Source organism: Ranitomeya variabilis, chromosome 1 (genome assembly GCF_051348905.1).
Source record: "Ranitomeya variabilis isolate aRanVar5 chromosome 1, aRanVar5.hap1, whole genome shotgun sequence".
NCBI classification, from domain to species: domain Eukaryota; kingdom Metazoa; phylum Chordata; class Amphibia; order Anura; family Dendrobatidae; genus Ranitomeya; species Ranitomeya variabilis.
The window spans coordinates 1,168,372,799-1,168,389,767 of NC_135232.1; the positions used below are offsets into that span (position 1 = coordinate 1,168,372,799).

The 16,969-nt window shown below is 54.0% G+C and overlaps 1 protein-coding gene across 2 annotated transcripts; it reads right to left on the reverse strand.

The window, feature by feature from the left end:
* Window positions 1–7,058: 7,058 nt before the first annotated feature.
* LOC143793488 (small ribosomal subunit protein mS26-like) lies at window positions 7,059–16,187 on the reverse strand. Of its 2 annotated transcripts, none has more exons than XM_077280500.1 (5): window positions 16,024–16,187; window positions 11,651–11,937; window positions 10,763–10,909; window positions 10,548–10,671; window positions 7,059–7,424 (listed from the first exon to the last, which is right to left on the reverse strand). In XM_077280500.1, exons 2-5 carry the CDS (start codon window positions 11,854–11,856, stop codon window positions 7,284–7,286), a joined length of 618 nt encoding a protein of 205 aa, XP_077136615.1. In that variant the 5' UTR covers window positions 11,857–11,937; window positions 16,024–16,187; the 3' UTR covers window positions 7,059–7,283. The 2 variants fall into 2 exon arrangements, with proteins under 2 accessions (XP_077136615.1, XP_077136616.1); XM_077280501.1 differs by lacking the exon at window positions 16,024–16,187 and adding an exon at window positions 15,323–15,460.
* Between the last annotated feature and the right edge of the window lie 782 nt (window positions 16,188–16,969).

The window sequence follows — 16,969 nt, forward strand, 5'->3', positions numbered from 1 at the left end:
ACGCCAGTCCTGTGGTACAGACCCTGTTATTATGGAGTCTTTAAAGATTAAAAATAATGGTCTATCAATGACTGTACTTAGTTCCTGCAGTACTCGGGGGTGGATCCCATCCGGGCCCGGAGATTTGTCAATTTTAGTGATTTTTAGACGCCGCTGTACTTCCTGCTGGGTTAAGCAGGTGACATTTAATTGGGAATTTTTATCACTAGTCATTTTGTCTGCCATGGGATTTTCTTTTGTAAATACTGATGAAAAAAAGTCATTTAGCAGATTGGCTTTTTCCTCATCCTCATCCACCATTTCCCCCAGATTATTTTTAACCCCTTCACCCCCAAGGGTGGTTTGCACGTTAATGACCAGGCCAATTTTTACAATTCTGACCACTGTCCCTTTATGAGGTTATAACTCTGGAACGCTTCAACGGATCTTGGCGATTCTGACATTGTTTTCTCGTGACATATTGTACTTCATGATAGTGGTAAAATTTCTTCGATATAACTTGCGTTTATTTGTGAAAAAAACGAATATTTGGCGAAAATTTTGAAAATTTCGCAATTTTCCAACTTTGAATTTTTATGCCCTTAAATCACAGACATATGTCACGCAAAATACTTAATAAGTAACATTTCCCACATGTCTACTTTACATCAGCACAATTTTGGAACCAAAATTTTTTTGGGTGACGGAGTTATAAGGGTTAAAAGTTGACCAGCAATTTCTCATTTTTACAACACCATTTTTTTTTAGGGACCACATCTCATTTGAAGTCATTTTGAGGGGTCTATATGATAGAAAATACCCAAGTGTGACACCATTCTAAAAACTGCACCCCTCAAGGTACTCAAAACCACTTTCAAGAAGTTTATTAACCCTTCAGGTGTTTCACAGGAATTTTTGGAATGTTTAAATAAAATTAAACATTTAACTTTATTTCACTCAAAATTTGTTTCAGCTCCAATTTGTTTTATTTTACCAAGGGTAACAGGAGAAAATAGACCCCAAAATTTGTTGTACAATTTGTCCTGAGTACGCTGATACCCCATATGTGGGTGTAAACCATTGTTTGGGCGCAGGGCAGAGCTCGGAAGGAAAGGAGCGCCATTTGACTTTTCAATGCAAAATTGACTGGAATTGAGATGGGACGCCATGTTGCATTTGGAGAGCCCCTGATGTGCCTAAACATTGAAACTCCCTACAAGTGACACCATTTTGGAAAGTAGACCCCCTAAGGAACTTATCTAGATGTGTGGTGAGCACTTTGACCCAACAAGTGCTTCACAGAAGTTTATAATGCAGAGCCGTAAAAATAAAAATCATATTTTTTCACAAAAATGATCTTTTCGCCCCCATTTTTTTATTTCCCCAAGGGTAAGAGAAGAAATTAGACCACAAAAGTTGTTGTGCAATTTGTCCTGAGTACGACGATACCCCATATGTGGGGATAAACCACTGTTTGGGCGCATAGCAGAGCTCGGAAGGGAAGGAGCGCTATTTTACTTTTCAATGCAAAATTGACTGGAATTAAGATGGGATGCCATGTTGCGTTTGGAGAGCCCCTGATGTGCCTAAACATTAAAAACCCCCACAAGTGACACCATTTTGGAAAGTAGACCCCCTAAGGAACTTATCTAGATGTGTTTTGATAGCTTTGAACCCCCAAGTGTTTCACTACAGTTTATAACGCAGAGCCGTGAAAATAAAAATTCCTTTTTTTTTTTTTTCACAAAAATGATTTTTTAGCCCCCAGTTTTGTATTTTCACAAGGGTATCAGGATAAATTGGACCCCAAACTTTGTTGTCCAATTTGTCCTGAGTACGCTGATACCCCATATGTGGGGGGGAACCACTGTTTGGGTGCATGACAGAGCTCGGAAGGGAAGGAGCATCATTTGGAATGCAGACTTAAATGGATTGGTCTGCAGGCGTCACGTTGCATTTGCAGAGCCCCTGATGTACCCAAACAGTACAAACCCCCCACAAGTGACCCCATATTGGAAACTAGACCCCCCAAGGAACTTATCTAGATGTGTTGTGAGAACTTTGAACCCCCAAGTGTTTCACTACAGTTTATAACGCAGAGCCGTGAAAATAAAAATTCCTTTTTTTTTTCACACAAATGATTTTTAGCCCCCAGTTTTGTATTTTCACAAGGGTATCAGGATAAATTGGACCCCAAACTTTGTTGTCCAATTTGTCCTGAGTACGCTGATACCCCATATGTGGGGGGGAACCACTGTTTGGGCGCATGACAGAGCTCGGAAGGGAAGGAGCGCCATTTGGAATGCAGACTTAAATGGATTGGTCTGCAGGCGTCACGTTGCATTTGCAGAGCCCCTGATGTACCCAAACAGTACAAACCCCCCACAATTGACCCCATATTGGAAACTAGACCCCCCAAGGAACTTATCTAGATGTGTTGTGAGAACTTTGAACCCCCAAGTGTTTCACTACAGTTTATAACGCAGAGCCGTGAAAATAAAAATTCCTTTTTTTTTCACAAAAATGATTTTTTAGCCCCCAGTTTTGTATTTTCACAAGGGTACCAGGATAAATTGGGCTCCAAAAGTTGTTGTCCAATTTGTCCTGAGTACGTTGATACCCCATATGTGGGGGGGAACCACTGTTTGGGTGCATGACAGAGCTCGGAAGGGAAGGAGCGTCATTTGGAATGCAGACTTAAATGGATTGGTCTGCAGGCGTCACGTTGCATTTGCAGAGCCCCTGATGTACCCAAACAGTACAAACCCCCCACAAGTGACCCCATATTGGAAACTAGACCCCCCAAGGAACTTATCTAGATGTGTTGTGAGAACTTTGAACCCCCAAGTGTTTCACTACAGTTTACAACGCAGAGTCGTGAAAATAAAAAATCTTTTTTTTCCCACAAAACTTATTTTTTGGCCCCCAGTTTTGTATTTTCCCAAGGGTAGCAGGAGAAATTGGACCCCAAAAGATGATGTCCAATTTGTCCTGAGTACGCTGATACCCCATATGTTGGGGTAAACCCCTGTTTGGGCACACGGGAGAGCTCTGAAGGGAAGGAGCACTGTTTTCCTTTTTCAACGCAGAATTGGCTGGAATTCAGATCGGATGCCATGTCCCGTTTGGAGAGCCCCTGATGTGCCTAAACAGTGGAAACCCCCCAATTATAACTGAAACCCTAATCCAAACACATCCCTAACCCTAATCCCAACGGTAACCCTAACCACTCCTCTAACCCAGACACACCCAACCCTATTCCCAACCGTAAATGTAATCCAAACCCTAACCCTATCTTTAGCCCCAACCCTAACTGTAGCTCCAACCCTAGCCCCAACCCTAACCCTAGCCCTAACCCTAGCAATAACCCTAGCCCTATCACTAGCCCTAACACTAGCCGTAACACTAGCCCTAACCCTAGCCCTAACCCTAGCCCTAACCCTATCCCCAACCCTAGCCCTAACCATAGCCCTAACCCTAGCCCCAACCCTAGCCCTAACCCTAGTCCTAACCCTTGCCCTAACCCTAACCCTAGCCCTAACTCTAGTCCTAACTCTAGCCCTAACCCTAGCCCCAACCCTAGCCCTAACCCTAACCCTAGCCCTAACCCTTGCCCTAACCCTAACCCTAGCCCTAACTCTAGTCCTAACTCTAGCCCTAACCCTAACCCTAATGGGAAAATGGAAATAAATACATTTTTTAATTTTTCCCTAACTAAGGGGGTGATGAAGGGGGGTTTGATTTACTTTTATAGTGGGTTATTTAGCGGATTTTTATGATTGGCAGCTGTCACACACTGAAAGACGCTTTTCATTGCAAAAAATATTTTTTGCGTTACCACATTTTGAGAGCTGTAATTTTTCCATATTTGAGTCCACAGAGTTATGTGAGATCTTATTTTTTGCGGGACGCGTTGACGTTTTTATTGGTAACATTTTCGGACACGTGACATTTTTTGATCGCTTTTTATTCCGATTTTTGTGAGGCAGAGTGATCAAAAACCAGCTATTCATGAATTTCTTTTTGGGGGGGCGTTTATACCGTTCCGCGTTTGGTAAAATTGATAAAGCAGTTTTATTCGTCGGGTCAGTACGATTACAGCGATATCTCATTTATATCATTTTTTTAATGTTTTGGCGCTTTTATACGATAAAAACTATTTTATAGAAAAAAATAATTATTTTGGTATCGCTTTATTCTCAGGACTATAACTTTTTTATTTTTCTGCTGATGATGCTGTATGGCGGCTCTTTTTTTGCGGGACAAGATGACGTTTTCAGCGGTACCATGGTTATTTATATCAGTCTTTTTGATCGCGTGTTATTCCACTTTTTGTTCGGCGGTATGGTAATAAAGCGTTGTTTTTTGCCTCTTTTTTTTTTTTTCTTACGGTGTTTACTGAAGGGGTTAACTAGTGGGGCAGTTTTATAGGATGGGTCGTTACGGACGCGGCGATACTAAATATGTGTACTTTTATTGTTTTTTTTAATTTTATTTAGCTAAAGAAATGTATTTATGGGAATAATTTTTTTTTTTTTTTCTTTATTTAGGATATTTTTTTTATTTTTTTTTACACACATGTGGGGAATTTTTTTTTTACTTTTTTACTTTGTCCCAGGGGGGGACATCACAGATCATTGATCTGGCAGTGTGCACAGCACTCTGCCAGATCTGTGATCTGCTGTGCAGGGCTGCAGGTTTACCAAGTGTCTGCTCTGAGCAGGCACTCGGTAAGCCACCTCCCTCCCTGCAGGACCCGGATGCCGCGGCCATCTTGGATCCGGGACCTGCGGCGAGGAGGGAGGTAGGAGATCCTCAGAGCAACGCGATCACATCGCGTTGCTCCGGGGGTCTCAGGGAAGCCCGCAGGGAGCCCCCTCCCTGCGCGATGCTTCCCTATACCGCCGGTACACCGCGATCATGTTTGATCGCGGTGTGCCGGGGGTTAATGTGCCGGGGGCGGTCCGTGACCGCTCCTGGCACATATTGCCGGATGTCAGCTGCGATATGCAGCTGACACCCGGCCGCGATCGGCCGCGCTCCCCCCGTGAGCGCGGCCGATCGGCTATGACGTACTATCCCGTCGAGGGTCAGATAGGCCCAGGTCACCTCGACGGGATAGTACGTCTAAGGTCACAGAGGGGTTAAGGGGGCCAACACTTTCATTTTTTAGTTTCTTACTATTTATATAGTTAAAGAATATTTTGGGGTTATTTTTACTCTCTCTGGCAATGAGTCTCTCTGTCTCAATCTTTGCTGCCTTGATTTGCTTTTTACAGAATTGATGTAATTTTCTGTATTTATTTAATGCCTCCTCACTACCTACTTCCTTTAATTCTCTAAATGCTTTCTTTTTGTCCCTTATTGCGCCCCTTACAGCTCTATTTAGCCATATTGGTTTCCTCCTATTTCTAGTATGTTTATTCCCATACGGTATATACTGTGCACAGGTCCTATCCAGGATGCTAATAAACGTCTCCCATTTTCTTTGTGTACTTTTATGTCTCAGGATATCGTCCCAGTTAATTGCACCAAGATCCTCTCTCATCCGTTGGAAATTTGCCCTCCTGAAGTTTAGTGTCCTTGTCACCCCTCTACTACACATCTTATTAAAGGTTACATGAAAACTTATTATTTTGTGATCACTATTCCCCAAGTGACCCCCAACCCTTATATTTGATATGCGGTCTGGCCTGTTGGTTAATATTCGGTCTAGCAGTGCCCCCTTCTTGTTGGGTCCTGAACCAGTTGTCAGTGGTAATTGTCTCTCATAGTTGTCAGACCCCGATCACCTTTGCTGGAACTGCAGGTTTCTGTTCCCCAATCTATTTCAGGGTAGTTGAAGTCCCCCATAATAATGACTTCTCCTTGAGTCGCAGCTTCATCTATTTGCTTTACGAGGATATTCTCCATTGCTTCCATTATTTTTGGAGATTTATAACAAACCCCTATCAGTAATTTATTATTTTTTCCCCCTCCCCTTATCTCCACCCACAGGGACTCTACATTTTCATTAGATTCACCTATATTATCACGCAGGACGGGGTTAAGGATGATTTTACATATATACATATAATAAATATATTATCTGTCACTTAAGGCCTTTTTATTTAACCCTTTAGTGACCAGGTGTCACTTTATGGGGTAATAACTCTGGAACGCTTCACCGTATCCCAGTGATTTGGAGACGGTTTCTTCGTGGCACATTGTACTTTAGGAGAACGGTAAATTGAAGTTCAATTGTTTTGCGTTTATAAAAATATCAGAAGTTTGATTTCTTTTTTAAATTGCAATTTTCGAACTGTGAACGATTCTCCCTTTAATCCAGATTCGCGCCACAGAAAACACTAAAATGACATTTCCCTCGTGTCTCCTTTACATTAGCGCCATTTTTAGCATTTTAGAACGTTTAATGCTTCAGTCATTTTTCATTTTTTTCAAGGATTTCCAAAACATTTTTTTGGGGGCCTGTTCAGTTATGAAGTGACTTTGGGGGTCCTATATATTGGAAACCCCCTAAAGTGAGATCATATTAAAAACCGCACCCCTCAACGTATTCAAAGCTGCTGTCAGATCATTTATTAACCCTTCAGGTGCTTTTCAGGATGAATGCTGAGTGAAATGACAGCAATGAATCAGGTTTTTTTTTTTTTTTAACACTTAAGTTTCTAACTTCTGATCCGGCCGCTATTTGGCCATGAATAGCCGTCGTATACAAGACCTCAGGGTGCCAATGGGGTAGAGAGGAAGCCCCCACAATCTGTAGTTATTAATGACAGAAGCATTTAGGGGGTTAGTGGGCAGCCGACAGCCACAGGACGGTCACACATCGGGGGATGCTAGCCTCTTATAATGCAGGTCAGTAAAAAGACGTCTTGGCGGCCACTAAGGGGTTAATCTTCAACTTGCTTAACTGTTCACACTAACAGTAATTTTGATGAGGTGCCCAAACTCTTACATGCCAGTGTACATGACCTACACCATTAACCTCTACGGGAGACGGGCCCTTAGCACTGCCCTCCGCTGTTGGGATATGGCGTCACCTCGTACTCAGACGTCACAGTAACGACTCCTCCAGCTCCTCGCACACATTTATTCATGCTACAGAGGCGCAATAGCTCGGCGCCCACGTGTCCAGTCCTATGAAGACCTGCCCACAGGGCTCTAGATGAAGGATGCCAGAGACGTGAGGGAGGTGGTCACTGACACCATGAGAGTCCTCGGAGCAGAGGCCGCTGTCAGACTTTCCTGGATTCCTCACATCTCAGAGAAGCCCCTTCATCCACTTCCTGCTCCAGGGATGCTCACCCCGAGACTTGGCCAGAGCTTTGCCGAAGGACACGCCCGTCTCGGTCCAGGCAAAAATTGTAGGATTTTGGACTGTTCAGTGCGGCCTCAATCCGCTCCATCAAGTTCTCTGGAGTGATGAATGTTCTGGAGAGTTCCTGCGGATGAAAAGAGGACACTCTACAGTTACACCTGTCTGCCCTGCAGATGAAGCTGGGACACCCTGCGGCTACACCCGACCACCCTGAGGATGACGCTGGGACACCCTGCGGCTACACCCGACCGCCCTGAGGATGAAACTGGGACACCCTGCGGCTACACCCGACCACCCTGAGGATGAAACTGGGACACCCTGCGGCTACACCCGACCACCCTGAGGATGAAACTGGGACACCCTGCGGCTACACCCGACCACCCTGAGGATGAAACTGGGACACCCTGCGGCTACACCCGACCACCCTGAGGATGACGCTGGGACACCCTGCGGCTACACCCGACCACCCTGAGGATGAAACTGGGACACCCTGCGGCTACACCCGACCACCCTGAGGATGAAACTGGGACACCCTGCGGCTACACCCGACCGCCCTGAGGATGAAGCTGGGACACCCTGCGGCTACACCCGACCACCCTGAGGATGAAACTGGGACACCCTGCGGCTACACCCGACCGCCCTGAGGATGAAACTGGGACACCCTGCGGCTACACCCGACCACCCTGAAGATGACGCTGGGACACCCTGCGGCTACACCCGACCGCCCTGAGGATGAAACTGGGACACCCTGCGGCTACACCCGACCACCCTGAGGATGAAACTGGGACACCCTGCGGCTACACCCGACCACCCTGAGGATGACGCTGGGACACCCTGCGGCTACACCCGACCACCCTGAGGATGAAACTGGGACACCCTGCGGCTACACCCGACCACCCTGAGGATGACGCTGGGACACCCTGCGGCTACACCCGACCACCCTGAGGATGAAACTGGGACACCCTGCGGCTACACCCGACCACCCTGAGGATGACGCTGGGACACCCTGCAGATGAAACTGGGACACCCTGCAGCTACACCCGACCGCCCTGAGGATGAAACTGGGACACCCTGCGGCTACACCCGACCGCCCTGAGGATGAAACTGGGACACCCTGCGGCTACACCCGGCCGCCCTGAGGATGAAACTGGGACACCCTGCGGCTACACCCAACCTCCCTGAGGATGAAACTGGGACACCCTGCGGCTACACCCGACCGCCCTGAGGATGAAACTGGGACACCCTGCGGCTACACCCGACCACCCTGAGGATGAAACTGGGACACCCTGCGGCTACACCCGGCCGCCCTGAGGATGAAACTGGGACACCCTGCGGCTACACCCGACCTCCCTGAGGATGAAACTGGGACACCCTGCGGCTACACCTGACCACCCTGAGGATGAAACTGGGACACCCTGCGGCTACACCCGGCCGCCCTGAGGATGAAACTGGGACACCCTGCGGCTACACCCAACCTCCCTGAGGATGAAACTGGGACACCCTGCGGCTACACCCGACCACCCTGAGGATGAAACTGGGACACCCTGCGGCTACACCCGGCCGCCCTGAGGATGAAACTGGGACACCCTGCGGCTACACCCGACCTCCCTGAGGATGAAACTGGGACACCCTGCGGCTACACCTGACCACCCTGAGGATGAAACTGGGACACCCTGCGGCTACACCCGACCGCCCTGAGGATGAAACTGGGACACCCTGCGGCTACACCCGACCGCCCTGAGGATGAAACTGGGACACCCTGCGGCTACACCCGACCGCCCTGAGGATGAAACTGGGACACCCTGCGGCTACACCCGACCTCCCTGAGGATGAAGCTGGGACACCCTGTGGCTACACCCGACCTCCCTGAGGATGAAACTGGGACACCCTGCGGCTACACCCGACCTCCCTGAGGATGAAACTGGGACACCCTGCGGCTACACCCGACCACCCTGAGGATGAAACTGGGACACCCTGCGGCTACACCCGACCGCCCTGAGGATGAAACTGGGACACCCTGCGGCTACACCCGACCTCCCTGAGGATGAAGCTGGGACACCCTGTGGCTACACCCGACCTCCCTGAGGATGAAACTGGGACACCCTGCGGCTACACCCGACCTCCCTGAGGATGAAACTGGGACACCCTGCGGCTACACCCGACCACCCTGAGGATGAAACTGGGACACCCTGCGGCTACACCCGACCGCCCTGAGGATGAAGCTGGGACACCCTGCGGCTACACCCGACCTCCCTGAGGATGAAGCTGTGACGCCCTGCAGCTACACCCGACCGCCCTGAGGATGAAACTGGGACACCCTGCGGCTACACCTGACTGCCCTGCGAGCTTGGACGCCCTGCAGCTACACCCGACCACCTTGAACATGAAACTGGGACATCACCACCAATGAGAAATAAACCACGTGACCACCATCACCCTGATAAATAAACCACATATACCCTCCCCAGGAATAAAGCACACGACCCCCGTCGACCCTGAGGAATAAACCATGTGACTCTCATTCTCCCTTCCAAGAAATAAACCACGTAACACCCCATGAAGAATAAGTCACCCGATACCCCCAAACCCGTGACACCCATCCCCCCACTGAGGAATAAACCACGCGACACCCATCCCTCCTCTGAGGAATAAACCACGCGACACCCATCCCTCCTCTGATGAGTAAACCACGCGACACCCATCCCCCCACTGAGGAATAAACCACGCGGCACCCATCCCCCCACTGAGGAATAAACCACGCGACACCCATCCCCCCACTGAGGAATAAACCACGCAACACCCATCCCCCCTCTGAGGAATAAACCACGCAACACCCATCCTTCCTCTGAGGAATAAACCACGTGACACCCATCCCCCCTCTGAGGAATAAACCACGCGACACCCATCCCTCCTCTGAGGAATAAACCACGCGACACCCATCCCTCCTCTGATGAGTAAACCACGCGACACCCATCCCCCCACTGAGGAATAAACCACGCGACACCCATCCCCCCACTGAGGAATAAACCACGCGACACCCATCCCCCCACTGAGGAATAAACCACGCAACACCCATCCCCCCTCTGAGGAATAAACCACGCAACACCCATCCCCCCTCTGAGGAATAAACCACGCAACACCCATCCTTCCTCTGAGGAGTAAACCACGTGACACCCATCCCCCCTCTGAGGAATAAACCACGTGACAACCCACCCCGTGAGGACTATAAGTCATGTGACCCCATCACCTGCAGCCTCTCCAGCTCCTGCTCCCGCTGCTGCTGCTCCTCCATCTTGGCCTGGTCTTGGAGCTTGGCAGCTTCTCTCCTCAGCACCTTGTAGGACTGCTCCTCCATCTTCAACCGCTCCAACCTGCAAAACCGGCTAGTCAGAGGTGGTGCGATACTGATGGGGGGGATGGCGACGCCAACATACACGTACAGACGGCATCACTCAGCCTCACCTCCTGCACAGAGCCCGGTCGTTCTCCTCCTTGTTCCAGGCCATCAGCGCCGTGTGCCCCACGGCCTCCAGGTGCAGACGCTGCTCAGCAAACGATCCCACCCGCTGCTCAAAGCGCGAACGCAACATCTCCTCCTTAAAGTCGGCCCTACAAGACAGCCAGAGAACACAGTGAGGCCGGACAGTCAGGGGCCGCACACCAGGCCTCCGGACAGTCAGGGGCCGGACAGTCAGGGGCCGCACACCAGGCCTCCGGACAGTCAGGGGCCGCACCGTGGGGGCCGCTCACCAGGCCTCCGTAACAGCCAGGGGCCGCACGATGGGGGCCACTCACCAGCCCTCCGGACAGTCAGGGGCCGCACCGTGGGGGCCGCTCACCAGCCCTCCGGACAGTCAGGGGCCGCACCGTGGGGGGCGCTCACCAGGCCTCCGGACAGTCAAGGGCCGCACCGTGGGGGCGCTCACCAGCCCTCCGGACAGTCAGGGGCTGCACCGTGGGGCCGCTCACCAGCCCTCCGGACAGTCAGGGGCCGCACCGTGGGGGCCGCACACCAGCCCTCCGGACAGTCAGGGGCCGCACCGTGGGGGCGCTCACCAGGCCTCCGGACAGTCAGGGGCTGCACCGTGGGGGGCGCTCACCAGCCCTCCGGACAGTCAGGGGCTGCACCGTGGGGGGCGCTCACCAGCCCTCCGGATAGTCAGGGGCCGCACCGTGGGGGCGCTCACCTGCCCTCCGGACAGTCAGGGGCCGCACCGTGGGGGCGCTCACCAGGCCTCCGGACAATGAAGAGCCCCCTCAGGGTGCAGTGAACGTTTCACCCTAGTGGTACTGCTCGGTCAGCAGGGGGCGCTCCTAGCACCTCCTGTACGGTAGCTTATGAGTGCGTACCTCATGGCGCCCAGGATGGCGGTGTACTCCCGGTACCGGCGCTGCACGTTCAGGAGCTCCTCTATACACACCACCGGGGGATACTTGATGCGGGAGGCTTTCGATTTTGCAGGTGGATCAGAGCGAGATTTCCGGCCCCTGATGCTTGTTGTGCGGGGGGCACAGGAGACACGGAGAAGGCGCGGGGGCAGAGGAAGCCGAAGCATGGCGACTGCAGCAGGAACACGGCCGGACGGCAAACAGGTCACCGCAGCATCAAGAGGAAGGAGCCGAACACCGGCCGCAGCCTGGGAGACAAAACACAGACATACATGTATATACACAGGCTCCTCCCACATGACTCCAGTCACCTCCCTGTACCTCACTGCCATGATGGAGAGGTGCAGCACCAGTACCAGAGGGACCCCCGACCGAGAGGAAGGGGCCGAACACCACTCACAACCAGTGACACAACCCCCGTCATACACAGGCTCCTCCCACATGACTCCAGTCACCTCCCTGTAACTCACTGCCATGATGGAGAGGTGCAGCCCCAGTACCAGAGGGACCCCCGACCGAGAGGAAGGGGCCGAACACCACTCACAACCAGTGACACAACCCCCGTCATACACAGGCTCCTCCCACATGACTCCAGTCACCTCCCTGTACCTCACTGCCATGATGGAGAGGTGCAGCACCAGTACCAGAGGGACCCCCGACCGAGAGGAAGGGGCCGAACACCACTCACAACCAGTGACACAACCCCCGTCATACACAGGCTCCTCCTACATGACTCCAGTCACCTCCCTGTACCTCACTGCCATGGTGGAGAGGTGCAGCCCCAGTACCAGGGGGACCCCCGACCGAGAGGAAGGGGCCGAACACCACTCACAACCAGTGACACAACCCCCGTCATACACAGGCTCCTCCCACATGACTCCAGTCACCTCCCTGTACCTCACTGCCATGGTGGAGAGGTGCAGCCCCAGTACCAGGGGGACCCCCGACCGAGGGGAAGGGGCCGAACACCACTCACAACCAGTGACACAACCCCCGTCATACACAGGCTCCTCCTACATGACTCCAGTCACCTCCCTGTACCTCACTGCCATGATGGAGAGGTGCAGCCCCAGTACCAGAGGGACCCCCGACCGAGAGGAAGGGGCCGAACACCACTCACAACCAGTGACACAACCCCCGTCATACACAGGCTCCTCCCACATGACTCCAGTCACCTCCCTGTACCTCACTGCCATGGTGGAGAGGTGCAGCCCCAGTACCAGAGGGACCCCCGACTGAGAGGAAGGGGCCGAACACCACTCACAACCAGTGACACAACCCCCGTCATACACAGGCTCCTCCTACATGACTCCAGTCACCTCCCTGTACCTCACTGCCATGATGGAGAGGTGCAGCCCCAGTACCAGAGGGACCCCCGACCGAGAGGAAGGGGCCGAACACCACTCACAACCAGTGACACAACCCCCGTCATACACAGGCTCCTCCCACATGACTCCAGTCACCTCCCTGTACCTCACTGCCATGATGGAGCGGTGCAGCCCCAGTACCAGAGGGACCCCCGACCGAGAGGAAGGGGCCGAACACCACTCACAACCAGTGACACAACCCCCGTCATACACAGGCTCCTCCTACATGACTCCAGTCACCTCCCTGTACCTCACTGCCATGATGGAGAGGTGCAGCCCCAGTACCAGAGGGACCCCCGACCGAGAGGAAGGGGCCGAACACCACTCACAACCAGTGACACAACCCCCGTCATACACAGGCTCCTCCCACATGACTCCAGTCACCTCCCTGTACCTCACTGCCATGATGGAGAGGTGCAGCCCCAGTACCAGGGGGACCCCCGACCGAGAGGAAGGGGCCGAACACCACTCACAACCAGTGACACAACCCCCGTCATACACAGGCTCCTCCCACATGACTCCAGTCACCTCCCTGTACCTCACTGCCATGGTGGAGCGGTGCAGCCCCAGTACCAGAGGGACCCCCGACCGAGGGGAAGGGGCCGAACACCACTCACAACCAGTGACACAACCCCCGTCATACACAGGCTCCTCCTACATGACTCCAGTCACCTCCCTGTACCTCACTGCCATGATGGAGAGGTGCAGCCCCAGTACCAGAGGGACCCCCGACCGAGGGGAAGGGGCCGAACACCACTCACAACCAGTGACACAACCCCCGTCATACACAGGCTCCTCCCACATGACTCCAGTCACCTCCCTGTACCTCACTGCCATGATGGAGAGGTGCAGCCCCAGTACCAGAGGGACCCCCGACCGAGAGGAAGGGGCCGAACACCACTCACAACCAGTGACACAACCCCCGTCATACACAGGCTCCTCCCACATGACTCCAGTCACCTCCCTGTACCTCACTGCCATGGTGGAGCGGTGCAGCCCCAGTACCAGGGGGACCCCCGACCGAGAGGAAGGGGCCGAACACCACTCACAACCAGTGACACAACCCCCGTCATACACAGGCTCCTCCCACATGACTCCAGTCACCTCCCTGTACCTCACTGCCATGGTGGAGAGGTGCAGCCCCAGTACCAGAGGGACCCCCGACCGAGAGGAAGGGGCCGAACACCACTCACAACCAGTGACACAACCCCCGTCATACACAGGCTCCTCCCACATGACTCCAGTCACCTCCCTGTACCTCACTGCCATGGTGGAGCGGTGCAGCCCCAGTACCAGGGGGACCCCCGACCGAGAGGAAGGGGCCGAACACCACTCACAACCAGTGACACAACCCCCGTCATACACAGGCTCCTCCCACATGACTCCAGTCACCTCCCTGTACCTCACTGCCATGGTGGAGAGGTGCAGCCCCAGTACCAGGGGGACCCCCGACCGAGAGGAAGGAGCCGAACACCACTCACAACCAGTGACACAACCCCCGTCATACACAGGCTCCTCCTACATGACTCCAGTCACCTCCCTGTACCTCACTGCCATGATGGAGAGGTGCAGCCCCAGTACCAGAGGGACCCCCGACCGAGGGGAAGGGGCCGAACACCACTCACAACCAGTGACACAACCCCCGTCATACACAGGCTCCTCCCACATGACTCCAGTCACCTCCCTGTACCTCACTGCCATGGTGGAGAGGTGCAGCCCCAGTACCAGGGGGACCCCCGACCGAGAGGAAGGAGCCGAACACCACTCACAACCAGTGACACAACCCCCGTCATACACAGGCTCCTCCCACATGACTCCAGTCACCTCCCTGTACCTCACTGCCATGGTGGAGAGGTGCAGCCCCAGTACCAGGGGGACCCCCGACCGAGAGGAAGGAGCCGAACACCACTCACAACCAGTGACACAACCCCCGTCATACACAGGCTCCTCCCACATGACTCCAGTCACCTCCCTGTACCTCACTGCCATGGTGGAGCGGTGCAGCCCCAGTACCAGGGGGACCCCCGACCGAGGGGAAGGGGCCGAACACCACTCACAACCAGTGACACAACCCCCGTCATACACAGGCTCCTCCCACATGACTCCAGTCACCTCCCTGTACCTCACTGCCATGATGGAGAGGTGCAGCCCCAGTACCAGGGGGACCCCCGACCGAGAGGAAGGGGCCGAACACCACTCACAACCAGTGACACAACCCCCGTCATACACAGGCTCCTCCCACATGACTCCAGTCACCTCCCTGTACCTCACTGCCATGATGGAGAGGTGCAGTCACGTCTGTCGGTCTACATGGCACCGGGGCGACAAGATCCGAGCACCCGCCGCCTCCACCTGTTCCTGCCCTCACCTCCTCCCTCGTTCAATCCCCCGTTGTGCCCCCTCCTCCGTTTCTACCCCTCCATCTCTGCCCGTCCCCTATACTTTGAGTCCTCCCCTCCCTCTTTCCCTCCTCCGTTTCTGCCCCCTCCCCTCCTCCGTTTCTGCCCCCTCCCCTCCCCTCCCCTCCTCCGTTTCTGCCCCCTCCCCTCCTCCGTTTCTGCCCCCTCCCCTCCCCTCCCCTCCTCCGTTTCTGCCCCCTCCCCTCCTCCGTTTCTGCCCCCTCCCCTCCTCCGTTTCTGCCCCCTCCCCTCCCCTCCCCTCCTCCGTTTCTGCCCCCTCCCCTCCTCCGTTTCTGCCCCCTCCCCTCCCCTCCCCTCCCCTCCTCCGTTTCTGCCCCCTCCCCTCCCCTCCTCCGTTTCTGCCCCCTCCCCTCCCCTCCCCTCCTCCGTTTCTGCCCCCTCCCCTCCTCCGTTTCTGCCCCCTCCCCTCCTCCGTTTCTGCCCCCTCCCCTCCTCCGTTTCTGCCCCCTCCCCTCCTCCGTTTCTGCCCCCTCCCCTCCTCCGTTTCTGCCCCCTCCCCTCCTCCGTTTCTGCCCCCTCCCCTCCTCCGTTTCTGCCCCTCCCGCACCTTCCTCCGCTCTGGGGGCGTCTGTGATGAGGCGGGCGCAGCACGTGATCAAACTTCCTGTAACGTCAGTAGCAACAAAGCAGGCGGCGATCACCGGGAGCTCATGTGTCACTTGGGCGCCGCCATGTTCTTGACCTCAGCGCTGTGCATGCCGGGATTCCTCCGTATATCACGTGTTACCCATCAGGCATGTGGCGTTGGGGGGCGGGACGTACGCACCGAGCTCTCCTTCTGATTGGCTGCTATTGCAGAGGGCGTTTACCTGTGTGAAGCTGCGATGTCGCGCTCTGCCGGCAGGTGGCGAAAATCCTGACCCCCTACAGTATCTGGTGTGTGTGGTGTGTGCGGTGTGTGCGGTGTGTGCGGTGTGTGTGTGTGGTGTGTGTGGTGTATGCGGTGTGTGTGGTGTGTGCGGTGTGTGCGGTGTGTGCGGTGTGTGTGTGTGGTGTGTGTGGTGTATGCGGTGTGTGTGGTGTGTGTGGTGTGTGTGGTGCATCTGGTGTATGTGGTGTATGTGGTGTGTGCGGTGTGTGCGGTGTGTGTGGTGTATCTGGTGTATGTGGTGTGTGCGGTGTGTGCGGTGTATGTGGTGTGTGGTGTGTGTGGTGTGTGCGGTGTGTGCGGTGTGTGGTGTGTGCGGTGTGCGGTGTATGTGGTGTATGTGGTGTGTGCGGTGTATGTGGTGTGTGGTGTGTGCGGTGTGTGGTGTGTGTGGTGTGTGCGGTGTATGTGGTGTGTGTGGTGTGTGCGGTGTATGTGGTGTGTGGTGTGTGCGGTGTGTGCGGTGTGTGGTGTGTGCGGTGTATGTGGTGTATGTGGTGTGTGAGGTGTGTGGTGTGTGGTGTGTGTGGTGTGTGCGGTGTGTGCGGTGTGTGGTGTGTGCGGTGTGTGCGGTGTATGTGGTGTATGTGGTGTGTGCGGTGTATGTGGTGTGTGTGGTGTGTGC